Source organism: Lissotriton helveticus, chromosome 5_1 (genome assembly GCF_964261635.1).
Source record: "Lissotriton helveticus chromosome 5_1, aLisHel1.1, whole genome shotgun sequence".
Taxonomy (NCBI): Eukaryota; Metazoa; Chordata; class Amphibia; order Caudata; family Salamandridae; genus Lissotriton; species Lissotriton helveticus.
Window position 1 is genome coordinate 1832038236 of NC_136065.1, and position 19518 is coordinate 1832057753.

At 45.9% G+C, this 19518-nt stretch overlaps 1 protein-coding gene across 1 annotated transcript in view; it reads left to right on the plus strand.

Annotated features, from left to right (window-relative positions):
- Window positions 1–16908, plus strand: part of LOC144755872 (all-trans-retinol 13,14-reductase-like) — a 587155-nt gene extending 570247 nt beyond the window's left edge. Inside the window, exon 11 of the mRNA XM_078645238.1 lies at window positions 16503–16908. Within this exon, the coding sequence (XP_078501364.1) occupies window positions 16503–16648 (146 nt within the window). The 3' untranslated portion in view covers window positions 16649–16908. The remainder of the gene's footprint in view (window positions 1–16502) is intronic.
- Window positions 16909–19518: the final 2610 nt, after the last annotated feature.

Here is a 19518-nt window from a genome sequence, read left to right on the forward strand (position 1 = left end):
GATAGGGCAACAGAGAGAAAGAAGAAGGACTTGAAAGAGAGGGTGATGATGGCCCAGCTGCAAGGGGTGACTATAGGACGAGACCAATACCGGGGAAACTATCAGACGAACGCCCCTAAGTCCCAGGACCGTACTTCGACTCCCCACAGTGGACGTACAGACCTTAGAGAGGACCAGTGCGCTTTCTGTAAAGGAACTGGCCATTGGAAATCCCAGTGCCCAGTTCTTCTGGACATAATCAGAAACAAAGACCCCAAGGACATAGCAAATGGGCCAAGAAATAAGGGACAACAGCGAGGGCCCCCAAATGACACGACTAACGACAGAGCAGGCAGACTAAATACATTTGATCGACCCAGACAGAACCAATACCAGCAATCTGACTATGATGACACCCACAACTTTGCATAGGACTGCCAAGGGCAAGGGAGGGATCCAGTCGAGCTCTATGTTGACCAGCAAGGCCCTTACGTCACTGCTAAGGTCCTGGGTACCAAGTCTCCATTTCTGGTAGACACTGGCGCAACACGTAGCGCGCTATCTAAACGACTGATTCCGGGGGCACCCTTGTCTGGCTCACTTATAACATCGACAGGTTTCGATGGAACGCCCTCCACTAACCCTTTGTCCGCCCCGATCCTCTTTGACGTAAAAAACAACACCACTGACACCACATTTTTGCTTTCCTCCAATAGCCCTGACGCCATTATGGGACTTGACTTATTGAAACACTTCCGAGCGACGATCAGATGTTCTCAAGACGGAGTTCGAATTTTCCTTTACGACAACCCCGTTCTGCTTAGACATTGCCCTCCCCGACGCATGTTTTCCATCTCCGACGCTGACCCATCCCTACTTGACACTCTGCCTCCGTATCTGTGGGCCAAGGCGGATTCGGACGTAGGGCGCATGTTGATTGACCCAGTGCACATTACTGTCCGACCAGACGCAACTCTCCCTAAACTTCCACAATATCGGATATCGCCCGAGGGCGAGAAGGCATTAGCTAAGATTATCCAGTCACTGATAGACGCAGGAGTGGTAGAGGAAGTGGTTAGCAACATTTGCAACAGCCCTATCCTGCCCATCATCAAGAAACAGGGAGAGGGAGATGAGAAAGCATACCGTTTTATCATTGACCTTCGAGAGATCAACAAAGTGGTGGTACCCCAGTACCCTGTGGTCTCGGACATCACCACCATCCTGACTTTGATTCCTTCTACTGCCACCACCTTCACTGTCATTGACCTCAAAAACGCATTCTTTTCCATCCCCATCCACCCAGACAGCCGATATCTCTTCGGCTTCACCCTAAAAAACCGCTCATATAGGTTCTGCCGAGCACCCCAGGGCTACACAGAAAGCCCTAGCATCTACAGCCAGGCCCTCAAGAGACAACTGGATCAAGTCCAGTTACCCGATGGAGTGGTGTTAGTGCAATACGTCGATGACATCCTTTTGGCAGCCGACACCACTCCATTAGCAGTTACAGCCACCATTCAACTCCTGCACTTCCTTGCGGAAAATGGCCACAAGGTCTCCAAGAAGAAATTGCAATTCTGCCAACCCCAGGTCACTTACCTAGGCCACCTTTTGTCCAAAGACGGAAGGAAACTCACTCCTGATCGAATCCAAACCATTCTCGAAACTCCTGTCCCTAAGACCCAGAAGCAGGTTCGCTCCCTATTAGGCCTCACCTCCTTCTGCTGACAGTGGTTACCAAACTTTAGCCTCGTTGTGAAGCCACTGCTTTCTCTGCTAGGTAAAGACGTCCCCTTCCCACTCCCGTGGACCCCCGAGTGTCAAACCTCCTTCACGGAACTACGAAATGCCCTTTGTTCAGCCCCTGTCCTAGGTACCCCTGACTACAACAAGCCCTTCTCCCTTTACACTCACGAAAGGGAGGGGTGCGCTTTATCTGTCCTGACCCAGGCCATTGGCCCTAAGCAACGACCGTGCGCTTACTTCTCTGCCACTCTTGACCCTGTAGCCAGAGCCTTGCCTGCCTGCCTTCGAGCTGTAGCTGCTGCTGCAATCTCTATCCGACAGAGTGAGGGGATCTTGCTCTCGAATTCCCTCACGGTACTGGTACCCCATGCAGTTGACACCCTCCTGAACCAAACCAAGACGCAATACCTGACGAGTGCACGACTGACTGGATACGAACTGACTTTGCTTGCACCCCATATCGCCCTGAAAAGATGCACCACACTGAACCCGGCAACTCTGTTACCCTTGCCAGAGAACGATCCCAATGTGCACCCTGTACATGACTGCGTGACTCTTACGGACAAACAGACTAGAAGTAGGGTTGACCTCAGAGACACGGCTTTCCCTGACCCTGACGGGGAGCTGTGGGTGGACGGTTCCTGCATCAAACTCCCCGACGGCACCACTTCCACCGCCTATGCAGTCACCACGGCTCGAACTGTAGTCGAGACCGCCCGCATCACGCAACGATCTGCCCAGGCAGCGGAACTGATTGCCCTGACCCGAGCCTGCATCCTGGCAACAGGAACTACAACGAACATTTACACCGACAGCCAGTATGCCTTTGGGGTGGTTCACCATTTTGGGCTCCTTTGGAGGGAAAGGGGATTCTTGACCTCACACGGCACCCCCATTTTACACGGGGATCTAGTCTCCGCCTTGATCGAGGCCGTCCTTCTCCCCAACAAGCTTGCAGTCGTCAAATGCCAGGCACACAAAAAGGTGACAGACATCATTGGGCAGGGAAATGCGCTAGCCGACATCACTGCCCGAACGACAGCTGAAAATAGGACGACAACACATATGTACGTGACCAGGTCACAAGCAGAAAAATGGACTGACGCTAGAGACACTATTAGAGACATTCAAACGGCTAGCACACAACACGAGTTGACTGAATGGACACGGGTGGGATTAAAAGATGATGAAGGCTGCTGGCGGACAAGAGACACAAACAAATGGTTGCTACCTGACTCGTACCTGATTCCCATACTGGCTATGGCACACTCCCCTGCCCACATAGGATCAGCCCCCATGATTGAACTTGTCTCCAGAGTTTGGCACAATGATAAAATCACAGATTCCGCCAAACGTCTGGTCCAACAATGCTTGATATGCCTGCAACACAACCCCGGGAAAGGAACTGTAGTACCCCGGGGAGGATTTGGGGTCCCAAACCACCCATTTGAGGTTCTGCAAATGGACTACATCCAGCTAGATAGGTGCCAAGGCCTGAAATATGTACTTGTCGTGGTGTGCGCATTTAGCAAGTGGGTGGAAGCATACCCAACCCGTGACAACACTGCTATGGCCACTGCAAAAGTACTGTTAAAGGAGTTTTTCCCCCGTTACGGCCTTTGTCGTATTTTATGGAGCGATAATGGCCCCCACTTCATAGCCGAAGTCATCCAGTTCATCTTGAAGGGGTTGGGCATTAAGCAGAAATTTCACGCAGTCTTCCACCCCCAGTCTGCTGGACTAGTTGAGCGACACAATGCCACACTAAAGCTTAAACTGGCCAAGATAGTAGCTACCACGGGTCTGAAATGGCCAGACGCCCTCCCACTGGCATTGCTATCGATGCGTTCCACCCCCACCAGACATCACTTAACACCTTACGAAGTTGTTTTCGGTCGACCCATGAGTATCTGGTCCGCACCGAAACCAACTTCCCTTCATGACGTCCCGGACGTCCTAATGTCTGATTATCTGTACAAATTGACTGAAACTCTGTCTGTCATTCATCAGCAGGTGCAGCAGGCCATCCCCGATGCTTCCAGGGGTCTGGGTCACGCCATCCAACCTGGGGATTTCGTGCTGATCCGGAACTTCCAGCGGTCGAAGAGTTTGGAACCCCGGTGGACGGGCCCCTGGCAAGTGTTAATCACCACCCGGACGGCTCTTCGTGTGGAGGGGAAACGGCACTGGCTGCATGCACACCACTGTAAGAAGGTCTCCTCGACCCTGGCCACGACGGAAAACATCGACAACCAGGAAGAGCTCCTGAACAAAGACCGACCATCGCTAACCTGCTATCCTGACACCGAAGCGCTTGAACTTTCAAAATTCTCTGATCCCACTGTGCCATCCAGAGAAGGGTATTTCCTGCGTCGAAAGGAGGGAGCTTCGGCTAAGTAGACCACGAACTAAGTTGAATCTCAGAACGGTGACCCAAAGCAACCAAGGGTTACCTGGAGAGAAGCTAAACTAAGTCTGTGGTTCTGCCCACTACCGAGCACCTTGAAAATGAAGATGATGGAAGCGCCAGATAAGAAGATGATGGAAGCGCCAAATAAGAAGATGATGGAGACAACGGGAAATACCCAATACAGAAACCCAGGAACAGACAGACTCCACAGCACAAAGACGATTGCACTCTTCATCACGATTCTTTTCTGCTTTCTCCTCATGACCACACTCTGGATTGTGGAAGAAAATGCACCTGCTCACGAAACATTCCTGACCACTGCTCAGCCTACCACCATGAAGGAACATTATCTGATTTCGCTCTCTCCTCAACTCAGAGAGAGACGAAAGGAGTTTTGGAATAACTCTTTCGTACAGCTCCTTCACCAGCACAATCTCGCCACCAATGCCACCAACTGTTGGATCTGTGGGTTGCTACCCCACGCCGCTGGACACTCGATACCATTCATCCCCTCACCCTTCTCAGTTCATGGCTCCTGCCTTGCTTGGCTGATCCTCCTGCAAGAAAGCTATAAGGACAATGCCACCTCCGGCAAAACCGTAGCGCATTTCTACCACGGGGTCTGGCGAAACAAAACAAAGACACACTTCTGCCCGCAGACTTCCAACGACTCAATCCACATGGACATCCCTGCTAAAGAACGAATTGAAATGCAGGTGTTCAACAATCCAACCAGACCCACCTTCTCCTACCTGCGGAAACGCACGGCTGCCACTCTGACTGTGGCCCTGTCAGTCATCAACGTTACCGGCCACATGTGCATAGAAGGACATGGGACACAGCTGGTGGGCCGCAGTGCTTGCCGTTTTACCAGAACTTTGGACTCTACGGATCCACCTTCCTTTGTGTCGTCCCCGAACATGTATTTCGTCTGCGGCACAAAGGCCTACACCTGGCTCCCCAAGGCTGGGGGGGCACTTGTTTCATCTCTTTCATCCTTCCTCCAACTTATGTGGCCCCAGCGAATCATCATAGACAAAAACGAGCCAAGGACATCGAGCAAGCCGACTCAACAGGAGCGCAGTTCCTCGATACTATGAAGGGACTTGTTCCTCTTTGGGGCCCGATGGCAAACAGCCCGGCCATCCGACATTTGACTCAGGCAGTTGAGACAACAATGAACATCACAGCTGGTATCTTCGCCAACAACACCGCCGAACTCCAAGCGGTCCGCTTGGTGGCCCTACAGAACCGCCTTGTCCTAGATGTGGTTCTTGCGGACCGTGGTGGAGCATGCCGCATTATTGGGTCCAGCTGCTGTACATACATACCGGACAACTCGCCCTCAGTGTACAAAGCCATCGAACATCTTCACAGACTCTCTTCAGAAGTCCACCAGGAACAGGAAGAATGGTCGCTTGGTGGTTGGTTCTGGAACACTGTTAAGAACTGGGGCTGGAGACTGTTCACCATTATCCTGATTCCTATAGTTGTAATATGCGGTCTATGCTTAGGAATCCAATGTCTGCCACCCCTGTGTTCATTATGTGCACAATGTATTTGCCCTAAGACTGTGGACTTTGGAAACGAACGCATGGGAGCATTATATGATGTAGAGGTTAGGAATTTGATGAAGATTGACATTGAATAGACAAGTTGGCTAGATATGTTGAAAAGGGAGGACTGTTAAAAGTTAAGCTGCAAACGTCAACATTATCGGCGCCATCTTGCTCTCCTTGAACCCATTCGTGCACATAAGCGGCAGCCATTTTGAGCACCATGGCCTCCTTGCCCCTCGCTGATAGCCAGCGCGTCTCTCTCTCTCTCTCTCAACCTCGCAAGCATTCCCCCGCACGCTGACAACCCCCCCGCTCTCACATGCCCTGAGTCATAAACCCCTCTTCAGCGCGACTCTGCCTCAGAACCCCATCCTGTTCCCAGCGCGACGCCTCCCTTCATTCCTTTCATGGTCCCGGGCCCTTTGATACAAACCCCTTTCCTGTGTGCCCGTTTGTCTTCCTCTTTCCCAGGCCGACACCTAGCTCTGCCGATACTGTTTATTGCCCCTCCCCGTACAGTAGAAAGCTTCCCTCATCAAAGGACCCCCGAGTTGATCAAAGCCCCCACCCTAAGAGATCCGATCAAACCCCCACATTCCATGAATCGGCGGAATGTCCAGCTGCGCGATAATCATCACCTGTTGTGACCGGGGTGGGGACTTCAACTGTAAATGTGTGTGGGAACGGGCCTGTAGGGGAGATTCAGAGGATGTCCTTTCATACTTCAAAGCATTACAAGACTGTGTTACCTGCAATAAAAATTCATTTAACTGTGTATAAGAGGCCAGGCCTCTGAGATGCGGGTAGAGCACCTCGTGACGATACTTGCTGTCCGAACTGATGTGTTCTCCTCCGGAGAGAATAAAAACCCTTGTTTCCTGCCTTCCAGTCTCCAGCGCCTGCCTCTTCATTGGTTAATATCTTGTGGGTATAAGAGGCGACACCGCCGGGCAATACTTAAAGATCTTTTAATCTGGTTGGTAGCCTGACCTTTAACAACGCCTGTATGCTGCTCAACAGTATTAGACTTTAACTTTCACACAAAAACAGCTGGCATGTGTCTTGTCTAGGGCTCAAAAATCCCCAAAAATGACACTGCACAGAGTGGCAGAGTCAGAGGTAGAGGCAGGAAGGGACGTTCTGAAAGGTAAATCAATAAAAGTGAGACTGAGTGAGAGAAAACTGAGAAATGTCACCTTACCAGAGAGCCCGTTAGAAAGTGGGTCCAGGGGAATTACCCACGCATTAAAAACGTCCCTGCTGTTTACATTTCAAGTTGTAATTACTATTACATTCCTTATGAAGATATACTTTTACCAGATGTGTTGCTGCAGTTTATTTTCATTCAAAGTGTGACTCTTGTATACTGCATGAAAAGGGAACTGGATTGCCTTCTAAATGTTTGTTTAAATTCCCATTATGGGTGGGTGTGCATATTGAAGTATGAGTGAAATCTCTGGGATGCCGATTAAGGCAGTATCAGCCTGATTCATCAAGCTGATTTGCGCTCGCAAAGGGCCAGATTCTGAGAATCTGGCCCTTTGCGAGTGCGATTTTTGCATTTGGGATTCATCATCCCAACTGCAAAAATCACTATTACCGAAATCGCATATTTGCGAGGAATTGGATTTAAGGAATCTCTAATAGAGATTCCTTAAATGCAATTCATCAACCAATTAGAAATAGCAAAATCGCAATATTTGGTCTCAATTTACCACCAAGTCAGACTTGGTGGTAAATTGCGAAAATAGTGTAAAAAGCACTTTAGTGCATTTTTTTCTTTTGCATGTTACACACACACATGACCTTTGGACATGTGTGTGCGCAACACCTGTTCAAATGTGCATTTAAGGGGTGCTACAGGGTGTCCTTTGGACACCCCTGGCACCCTTAAAATCGCTATCTTATTTGCGAGTAGCAAATTGCTACTCGCAAATAAGGGATACTCCCCATTCATTCCTATGGGCCTTTTGGCCCATAGGAATGAATGGGGAGTTATTCCTTATTTGCGAGTAGCAAATTGTTACTCGCAAATAAGGAATGTGTAGGAATCGCTATTTATTTAGCAATTCCTACATGAATACCGTTTTGCGAGTCCTCAATAGCGATTCGCTATGAATCGCTATTAGGGGCTCGCAAAACGGCCCGTTGATGAATCAGGCTGTAAGTGCTTCTCACAGTGCAAGCTTCTGGCTCAAAAAGGTGTTCAGACCACATGTTCATCTAATTCTGACCTCTCTACAGAATACACAGAAAGACTGTAAACTCTTCCCTAAACGGTAATCTATGTTAGTGATATATTTCAAGTTTACTTGATCTTGCATTTCCTAAGAGTACATCCTTTTTGTAGATGTTGTGTTCCTGAAGGTTTTTTTTTCATACCAAATCTGACTCTTGAATGATATATATTGTGAACGGACGTGCCCATAGGCATCTGGATAAATTGAGGTAATGTGTGGGTGTCCTCATGACGGTGCACGACTGACAAGACTTGAGTTGATGCTGAAGTCAGTAAAAGCCTGCTCTTAGTTAACCTTCTACCGCTTAAGTTTTTATTTGGTGAGCATTCAATTTCTCAACCGTCAATCTAGTTACTGTCATCTTACAAATTTAAGTTGACAGATATGGTAAGCGGATTAAAACTGATGCATTTCACTATTACATTCAACTTGGACATTAATGGTGCGGTATTTGAAGACAACCGAATACAAGCATTTGCAATGCAATAGGTCTTGCATTTACATGAGTTTAAGCTATTTACATTGTAAATGACAATGTGTTTTATTTATGTTTTAAAAAACAAAACATAAATAAAAGGCATTGTCATTTACAATGCCAATAGCTCAAACCAGCGTAAACGCAAGGCCCATTGCATTTCAAATGGTAGTCATCATTGAGAACGGGAGGGAGGGCGTATGAGGGGGAGAAGGCACAGACAACGGGAGGGCGTGGGTGTAAACAAGGTACGACAACAGGAGGGAAGGCGGGAGTGGGGTAAAGAAGGCACCAAAGCACGTCATGTCTGCAATAAAAGAAACTGGATAAAGAAAATAGTGCTCACAGTCTAAATAACACGTACCGTGTAACAACAGAAGTAAAGGGGCCAATCACCATGGGAGGTGACAAATGAAGAGGAGGCGGTACTAAGGAGGGACTTACAAGCCTATTTACGAATCAGAAGCCAGCATTTTGGACAGACAATGACACAAGCCAATGGCAAACATGTGTGGAGAGTGGGTGGGGCTTCTAGTCTCTACTCTAATACAACAAGCCTCGCAGGCTCAACCTAAAAAACTACCATTCAAACAAATCTAGATCTCTCGAATGGTACGGGTTGTCTACTGCACGACATACCTGTGTTCTGGTGTGTTTCGTCTTGAGTTGGTCCTGGGGTTGGCACATTAGTATTTCATTAATCATGGTCTGGAACCAGAGTTGACCAAAACTAAAATGTCAGTCTGGTAAAGTGGCACATCAGAATCTTAGAGGAGGGCTGCTCTACACACATTATGCCTTTGCCCAGTTTGTGCTCTGCTGGAGCACTGGTCTATGGTTTTCCCAGAATTCCACTCACATGAACGTTTTATGTGCTCATAGGGGAAAGCACTTGACTAATTGTTAGTGGAATCCATATTCTATGCACTAAAATCTGCATTGTGGGAAGATGTGACATACTTGTATGCAGCCAGTGCTGCCCAAAGTATCGACCACACTGTCCGCCCAAGAGAGACCGGATCCAGCAAGGTTTTTGACATGTTTCTGGAGGTCAATAAGATGTTGCAGGGCCTTGATCAGGGCTGGAATATTCAATAAGTACTATGTATTTTGAGATCAGATTTTAAAACAGTTTACTTTATATTTTTTAACATAAAATTGGGAAATTAACTTGCGTAAAACAGAGGATATTATAAATTGGTGTGAGTTTGAATGGGTAATTGTGGCAACTCCAGCCCCCATACTTTTGAGAGAAGGGAGAGACCTAAAGGCTGTGATGGGAAGTGATGGCTGTATGGAAAGGGCATGAGGAGATTGATGTCTTGTGTATAAGCAGAGACACTGGAAATATGAGGCGAGGAAGACCAAATTATGTAGCAAGACAAGGCAAATTATGCAGCACATTTTTTTGACCCATGACATCAAGTTGGCCAGATAACAATTATATATAGCCTTGTACTGTGTGGTAATAGGTGTAGCAGCAATTTAGTAACATTCTGCTAATTTGAACTAGAAACATGTGTTTGTTAAACTGCAAATTGTGCAGCGGGTGATGGATTGTGTGGCAGTACCATAATTATGAGGAAAATATTGTGGATGTTGATGATCATAATTCTAGTGATCCACTGTATAAGTGGGGCATACAGAGACTCAGTCGATTTAATGTGTATTGTATAGCCTGGTCTATTGTGCAGGGTTGTGTGTGCTCTAGCATTGTGTTGTGGTGTAAAGGGAGTAATCTGGAGTGTTGTAGAAATTAGGTGGTATGCTGTATTGGGGTAGACTGAGGGATGAGGTGTGATGTGAGGTATTAGAGTATGCAGCGTTTCTTAGTGCCTCATATTATGCAGTTGTGGGGTGTTGACCATAGTTTTTCCAGTGTTGAAAGGATTGTGTATTGTAATGTTATGGTTGCCACTGGAGTGGTGGGGTTTGGTATGATTTATTGAGGCAGAGTTAAGGGTGACCTGTAGTATTGTGCACATGTGGTGTTTAGGTATGGTAAGAGGGTGCTGAGCAGCTGAATGATCTGATGAGGTAAACATTACTCTGGTTCCAAATAAAGGTGCTCGGTTATTCAAGGCTACTTTTGGTATGGAACCGCCTGTTGTCAAGAGATCACTGTGGTGGTGCAGGGTATTGGTAAGTGGTGTACAGTGCTGATCCTACACACACCCCAACCTCTACTTCCACCCATGTTGCACTGTACCAATGAGTGGCTCATGCCATGCTGTTAAAGTGCGCTAAACTCCACAGTGGTGTTCTTTTTTTTGCTCAGTTGCGATAAAACACTGCAGCCATGAACAAAACCTCTTTCGTTTGGAGGCTTTTCCAGAAACCCAGTACATCACTTCTCTCTTTGAAAGCAAGGGTGGTGTAAGATATGATCTCTGGATTGAGGCATGACGGCGCTCATACCTTGAGGCACGGCGGAGCACGTACTTTGGAAATTTGGCCACATTTCAAGACCTTTGCTGCTGAATCTGTGGGTGGCAGCCCAATACTGGTTTGGCCTAGAATGAGTCTCTAAGCCATATTGTTAGGGAGTAATGGAGCCATACGCATGTCTACACTTGTGATTAGATGCGAGACTCCAAATTTATTAACCAGAAATGGTAATTTTGCCCTTCTTCCGCTTGAAACTTCCACTACTTCAACGCAAGTTGATGGGGAACTTAAAATCCTATGATTTTCATTTTCCTAAATCTCCCCCATGCCTGCTTCAAAATGTCGGTGTATATATATTTCGGTTTTGGAGGTGCAAGTAAAAAAAAGCTTCCAACTGTAGTCCATCCCACTCCCCTCACTCGTTATTGGTGTTTAGCCCTATGTCCTGCTTTTTCAGAACTCCTCGCCTTCCCTTCATGTGTGTGTGAACTAAGGGGAAAGTGAAGACAGACCCCGGGTTTCTCCTGGAGTACACTAGCTCCCTGAGAGCACCATACCAGTAAACATGATTTTCATTTTTTTTGCTGATTTATATAGCGCAAACTCGACCCAAAGCACCAATTACGTTACACAAGGACACATTCATTTTTGGTAGGCACGGGGAGATTATTGGTTTGCCCAGAATCATAGGGTGCTGAGCAGACGCAGAGGCTCGAACCTGGTTCCCAAAGTCGGGAGCTCTGGCCGTGAGGCCACATCCTATAGTCATCCTCTCCCTTTCCTTCCGTTTCAGACACACTGCACGTGTGACAGACTATTGTATGGGAATTATTTAGCAAAAGATTGCCTTTTTCATTATTTGGTATGATATTGCCTTTTTCATTATTTGGTATGATATTGGGTCTGGGTTGACTATCTTAGTCCTGGGCACCCCTAAGGATTGATAACACTCAGTGTGCTGTGACGTTTTATATAAAATGGTGGATGGGCGTCCATTTGATGAGGTGTTTGCATCAACTTATGGTTTTAAAAAAATATTTTTCTACGAGCATGACGTTGCGTATCTGATTCTGATCTTATTTCTCGCCTACCTGCTTCCTGCCGCCCTCCCTCCCTTGTCAGCCATTTGTATGTGGTGTTTTCAGCAGCCGCTCAACAGCGGTTCATTGATGCTGAGGCTGGGAGCAAACAGCTGCTCATTTGATGATTACGGTTCCATCTTCTAACCTTTGAAGCATTACAGCGATAATGATTCACCTAGTCACACCTAATGGCATTTGGTGCAGAATCTCCACAAACAAGACTACAACTTCCAGAACTAACTGTTATGTGCGCGTCACCTAGTAAACCATTCGTAAAGAGTGTTGTCTCTGTAGAGAGCATGCTCCGTGCGGATTCATTCCAGGCATTGCTAAAACTTTCCGAAGTGCACACCGGGATCTGTGGTTCCCCATGTCTGTCAGAACAGAGAATTCTGAAGTGAAAATGGCAGAAGTAGTCAGTAGATCAGAGTAACTTTGATTGATGTCCTTTCGAGTGTGCGTAGGAGGGTACCTCTGGAAAAGGAGAGGCACCGAGTTCACTAGCCCTTGTCCAGGCATTGGGTACGGGAGGCGAATGGGTGACGTGTTTGGCAGACTCCACATCTCTTTGCAGCAGGGTCTTGGCCCCTCAGAGTCCGAAGCCCATGCGTTTGTTTAGGGACCCCTGCTGCTCCCCCTCATTTCACTGGGTTCACCCGCGGGAATCCCTTGTTTCCATTTGATCCTCCTCAGCTTCCATTCAGTGCGAGCGCGCACTGAGTAGCCATGAGGCTTCCTGTACCCAATGTTTTACACAGCTGGCCCAGTGGCCTAATGTATAAGGCATCAGCCTCCGGAGCTGGGGATTGTGGGTACAAGTCCCACCTGGGTTGCGTCAGGAGATTTTTATACTCCCCAAAAAAGAAACCAGCAAGATTGCGATATAAAATATATTTGGAATGCAATAGGTCTCGAATTTAAATGCGAGACCTGTGGCATTGTCCAGCCACCATTGTCCAGGCTGCTTTAAAAGTGAATGCGTTGAATGTAAGCGAAGCATGTCATTGTGCTTGCAGTAGGAGAAACTCATTCAAGAAAATAGAACATGTACCGTGTAAGAAACAAGTAAAGGGGCCAGTAGCCATGGGAGGTTACAAATGAAGATATGGCGGTACTAAGGAGAGACTAACAAGCACATTACAAAATCAGAAGCCAGCATTTATGAAGGACAAAGACACTAGCCAATGAAAAATATGGGCGGGGCTTCTCTCTCTTACTGAACTACAACAGATCATCGCCAGAGCAGTGCTTGCACGCTGGCTCAGGCTCTACCTAAAAATAAACTGTGCTGCTGTTTTCATTACCGTTATATCTTGGGGGTAATTTCACATTTGAGAGTTCAGTGTCAGGAGTAAAAATTCAGATTCTCAGACATTTGGATCCGTTAAGCTCATCGCCATATGGCACATGTCTAAAGTGAGTCATCTCAACTCCCACTGCATCTAGTCTGTCACACAGGCATATTGCTTAAATTACATAAATAGATATTAAAATCTCCTACCCATAAAAACAGACCCTCTCTTTATGCTTTTCTTGGAACGTAACTATTTATCAATCAACTGTGTAGATCTATTAGCAAACATTTTATGGTATAAGTTACTCAGAACTATGTCATAAACTTCAGGTAACATAAATAGCAGTTGATCAAAAGGGAGTGCATTTGGTTTGATCAGGAACGAGAGTAGAATCTTTAACTGAAATCATTGTGGCTAGCCCTGCTGTGGCTCTGCCTGTAATTGATGGAATTGTGGGGTTACAGAATATGTGGTATCCATCTAAGCAGAAAGCGTCTTTATCCCACGTCTCTTTTCAAAAGATTATGTCATATTCATTTGTAAAGGGCAGCCAGTCTGGTTTGAATAATTTCAAACCAATTCCTGCAATGTGCTAGGAGAGTAGCCTAGTGGCCTGGTAGGTTAAAGCACCCAATTCAGATGGTGATACAACCAAATCGCTGGCGGATGCTTGTGGACTGATCACAGTAGGCATAGCCCTCTGACTTTCCATTGGGTGAACAAGGATCCGAGTGATTGTTTTTACCAGAATACATGAAATTCTGGGCTCACTGGAACAGATAGATTATCTGTTCCAGTGAGCCCAGAATTTCATGTATTCTTTGTCTCAATGTTATATGAAATTAGGAGCCATCTTTCATATCAGTGTTCATAACAGGGTGAAATTCAGTGGGTATGTCAGCTGGTCTATCAAAATACCCAAGCAGTTGGGCCTTGATTGTGCCAGGATTATAGGCTAATGACTGCAGGCATTGAAGCTTCTTACCACACCGTCCTCTATGGACCCTATTGGGTGATTGCCAACCCATACAATCCTTCTTGTAGTTAAAATTTAATGGGACAAAACTTTTGCCCAACCTTGAGGGTTTTTGTAACGAATGGGCCGTCTTATTTTTTTTAAACAAAACGGTCTTCTCTCTGTGATGGAGCGAACATGGAAACGTCCTCCAGCACATTAACATAGGGAGTATATTCTGTAGGGAGTTGGAGATAGTCCCTATGTGCTGGACAAATTGCTCTTTTGTCATAACTAATTATTTACAAATTGGATTTTCGCTCATTTCCATCCTGCCTGTTTTTTTGCTCCCATTAAGGAACCAAATGCAGGTTGTGCGGGTTTGTCCAATGTTCTTGGATATTTCTCGCAGGATGTGGATAGTATTTTGAGCAAGATGGATAAGCTGGGACACTTACTGGAATCTTTCGAATACCTTGCTCATATGCTTTCAGTTCAGTGTTTTTATCTAAAATTTCAATGCAAAAAACCCTAAAAGATTCTTTGAACTTTTCAAAATGTTTCTTGCAATGCTCCTTTAGTTTATTTCCAGAGCAGTCATGTCAATCAAATTACTTTCCCTTGAGGTACTAGCTTTCTTCTTACGGCAATTTGTAACATCAGCAATTAACACTCCTATTATTTGACACTTTTCACCGCCTTGTACTTGTAATGTAGGGGTCTCTTTTATTTTTCTCTTATGGCGGGGAAGGGGTAGTAGGTACAGTGTTCACTTCGGAGATGTCAGTGAAGGGGTTTGTTGTGTTTTTAATAGTTATTTGAGCTCCTTTCTGGTCTCCATCTACTCCAGTGCCGATGGTGCCTAAATAGAATGAGGTCCTTACAGACGCTAAATCCTGGTTCAAGTTTGAGACCTGCACCCCTTCTGGATTGCGGACACGACTGTCTCTGTGCAGCCTCTATCCTCCCCTCTGCCAGCCCAATTGAACTATTATTAGCCCCTATCATGGTCGTCAGGCTGTTGGTAATAGAGGCAGTTGGTGGGCCTGCGTTAACTTTTTACTTCTTGATAATGTTGCTTTTCGTATTGGTAAATCTGGGAATAATTCAGAATCTGTGGGTGGATGCCTGGGAACACTCACTCTCCAACCATGGAATGCCTCCCTGAGGCAGAGGAATGCAAAGCAGCTACTTGGTGCTGCCTTGATTTAGTCCAGATTTACCAAGCCATGAAGGGACACGCAAGTTGGCCTTGCTTGACAAATCTCATTATAGGTTTTGTGTTGCCCTTCGTCCCCTTGCGTGGAGCCAGGGCTAGGCAAAACCCTTGATAACTATGCTCCCAGGTATTCTACTTGCTTTAGTCTCTGTCTTTATGTATACTGGTCATTGTGTTATCACTGTCATTAGATGCTGTGCATTTGGAATTGTTGGATATTTTGCCACAATAAGTCAGGTTTTTCACTTGGGTGTTGTGAGCATGCAAACAGGTTTATACGCAGATTTTTGTGGGGGGTGGTGTGTGTTTATCAGCACATTCGTTTGTAAGTGGTGCATCAGAGCATGTATGTGCCACTGCAGGTGATTTCAGTGTGGAAACCTCTCTGATGTACACAAACCCCCGGTGCCCACACGTTTCACCATTGGTTGCCCCCTTACCCACTTACCCTTTACTTGTGGAGAAGCGTGGCTCAATGTGGAGAAGCGTGGCTCAATGGGGAGAAACGTGGCTCAATGGTTAGAGCGGCAGACCCTGATGCAGAGGTCTGGCCTGGGACCAGGGTTCAATTCCCACCTCGGCGGCTCTTGGACTCAATTTCCCCGGACCTGATAATTCTCGCCTCGGTGCCTAGTCTAAACATCTGTGACTCTGGGCAATAGCTTGCGTAATTTCCACAACAGCCCCAGCAGCGCTTGGATGCCTGGCTTCACCTTGGGGGTGCCCAGGAGTGGACATTTCACAGGAAAGCCAGGATGAGTTCCACAGCAGTATGAATACAGCGCTACAAGACCTCTGGGTAGAAGTGCGCTATACAAATACATTTACATTTACCCACCTGAGCCAGCATGGCAGGCCGTTTGGTTCTCTCCCCTACCCCCGTGTATAATATTTCCGATCTGTCACTCTTCCCCATCTTCTCTTGTAGTTTCATGGAAGACTGGCAGACTCAGACATAGAGGCAGACATACGCATACTTCACTCTTCATGCTGCAATGTGGCGGTGATGTGGTGTGGTGAAAGAAGCAGCAGCATGTGGAGCCAGCAGTGTTTCTACCACTAGCAGTGGAAGCGTACTAACCGCATACCTGCGTGTGCATGAACACTTGCAGTGAACCAAAGGCTCATGGTATATCTCTTTTCCTCTATAGGACAGGACGTGTTCAGCGGTGGCATCGCTGGTGCGGTCCACGGTGGTCTAATCGCTGGTAGTGCGATTCTAAATCGCATCCTTTACCTGGACCTCCTGCTTATGAAGAAGAGACTGAAGAGGCAGAGTGCCAAGAAGTCTGCTTGATACCCTGAGGAGATGAAGAGTAGATTTGCCAATCAGCTAGACAAGGATCTGCACTGTATGATGTTCTTGAGCTGCTCCAATGTGTCAGCAATGTCACCTTTGACCCTTTGTATGGCGCCTCTGAGATATCATTGTGAAGACTCTTCCCAAGATGGCTGAAGATAAGTATGCGCTTCAGCAGTGGTTGGGGATGAAGGCAGGGTAAACGTGTTTGCTAAATAGACGTAGTCATATTTGCCACTTTCGTGGGCGCACTATCAAATGCCTTTAACCCACGAAGACATTGCAGTAAATATCATCACGTGAAGCTACATTAGCAAAATTGGTAAATATCTCGCCTGCAATCACGCACTGCATCCTTGGTTTCTACTTCCTACCACTCTCAGCTCATGCAGTCCTTCTCTATTGCTCTTTCTCTCTCCCTCTTATCACCCGCACCCGCCTTCCTGAGCTATCACATCTATCCAGTTTATTAATAATACGTAATTACCTCCAGGTAATGTCTACCGGAATTTCAGTGGACAATACAGTACGGAAACGGGAATACCATACAGAAAAATTGGCCACGAAGACTGTTTCCACGTATCCAATGGAAACATTTGGATTTTATCCCAAAAATCATCGGGGAAATGCTGTTACCATGTGTCAAAGGTGCTCCTAGTCCCACCACCACGCTATTAGCAAGTGACGTGATCTAGCTGGGATAGGTGAGAGTAGTCTCCGTGTACAGAGCGAGGTGTCAGCAGCGCAAATGAATTGAACAAACCAAGCATACACAGCAGGTCAAAAGAACCCTTTAAGCGAACATCTAGCTTCCCTGATGGTTGTCCCTTAGCTGGATGGCTGGTGTAAATCACTTAGGCCCTCATTACAAGCTGTTCGGTAATTGGTGTGCTATTTGACAAACCTGATCAAATCTGACTCCGCCGAGTTGGAGTTTATCTGGTGTGATGAACACCAAACAATTACAAGTTTTTGGGGAAATCCGAGGATGTGTCTGCTTGCTGCACCAAAGCTGCATGTTCCAGTAAATACTGGGAATTTTTCCCCGATAAATATCAGCAGGTGAACTCATACTTGTGATGTGTGTGTTAACAGGAGTTACTGCACATATTACAAGAAACTGTGCCTATTTAATGATGGCCCAAGTGTCTGAAATAAAATTGTGATTCCCAGTTTCATGTGACATTCGGTGTGAACATCTGTACGTGTATTCAGGTTTAAAACTAGATTTGGATGTCTCCCATGTGCTGAATGATAACAAGTAAATATAGGTGCTTGACTTGCTATTTCCCCCATTTCCATGCAGTACATTTGTCTGAATGTATTCCAATTACTTTTTCTAACAATGCTGGGTGTTTAATTTATGGTGGAGGAGTCAGTGGGGGATTACATTAATGAACTTTCAAAGAATCCACACTAATCTGAATGTTATTCTTGTTTAAGAAAATCCTATTTTCGCTGTTTTTGTCTTAAGATTAATTACTTCTTTTTCCTCCTGTTGAGTGGATCCACTGTGATTTGTAGTTAGAAAGTAATATGTAATAAAGTACAATCGTGGCACACTGGATGAGATTGATAGAAGATTCTTTATTCAGGAACAGCAGGTGTCTACAGGTAAAACTTCCTACCCACACAGCGCCAGCAGCAACTCAACCGTGAGTGTTCTATAGCAACTCAAACCCAGGTGAAGGCTCTAGACTGAGGAACCCTAGGCTCAATATGATGCATGGAATAGGATGACAGGTAGATCATTACAAAGTGAAGCATGGAATAGGATGACAAGCAGGTCATTACACAATATTAATGGGTATTAGTATAAAGAGTTTAGGACTGATGTTAAAATACCACATTCAGTGGTACACTGCACAAAAGGGTACCTAGGTACCCGTGTTAAATATGTACTTTAAAACTTGCATATACGTTTTCATTTATTTGAAAATAGGCTAAGAGTAAGGATGCACAACGCTCAAGGTTTTACATGTGAATTTGTTATACGCCAACTCCACTGACTTTCCAAGTGGTGCATAAAAGCAAAGGTGCTGAAGTGCTATTCATCAATACAGTCTCTATATACGTGTGATTTACAGTGTGCATTAAACTATAAAAAATGGTTAGAGTCCTGCGGTTACTACTAGTAGTTTATGGCAGTATATTTGCAAACACACGCCTATTCTTCAGCAAGGTTTTCTCCAGTCTCTGGTTAAGAAAACACCATCCTCTATATATTTTGTTGCATCGAAAACAAACAGATGTTAGGTAATTGCTGATCGTTGAAGCACTACAGCACGTGTCCCTGCCAGTGGCGGCTGGTGACATTTGAAAGTGGTGAGCGTAAACTTATTGTGGTACCCGACTGCGGCTAACCAGCGTAGCGAGGATGCCCAAAGAACCTACAGGGGGTTCGAGGGGTTCCCCCCTCGAGAAAATTTTGAAAAAAGAGTGGACAAATGGTGCATTTTCAAGCAAATTTAAGAAAGCAGGAAGGATAATAAAGCAATACAACTGAATTAATCATCATTTGAGAAATTGCCACATTTTATGAGCTATAGAGGACAATATTTGCGTATGCTGATGTTATCATTTGGCCATATTTACTTGTGAAAACACTGATACACTTGTAACGGTTTTGTGCAATATAAAAAATATTTGCTCATGCAATGCAAACAAAAACACGCATAGGGAGTACGGAGGATTATGCCCAGAACGGTGAGGCCTAAAATGCAGAATCCTGAATTCACTTTATATTATTTATTTATTTGAATGCTCTTTCTAATAACCTTTAACCTGAGAATAAAACAAGCTCCCATACTCTCTAATTGTCAGCCAGGCACCAAATCCGCACAGTTCACTTATAACAAAGAGATCCG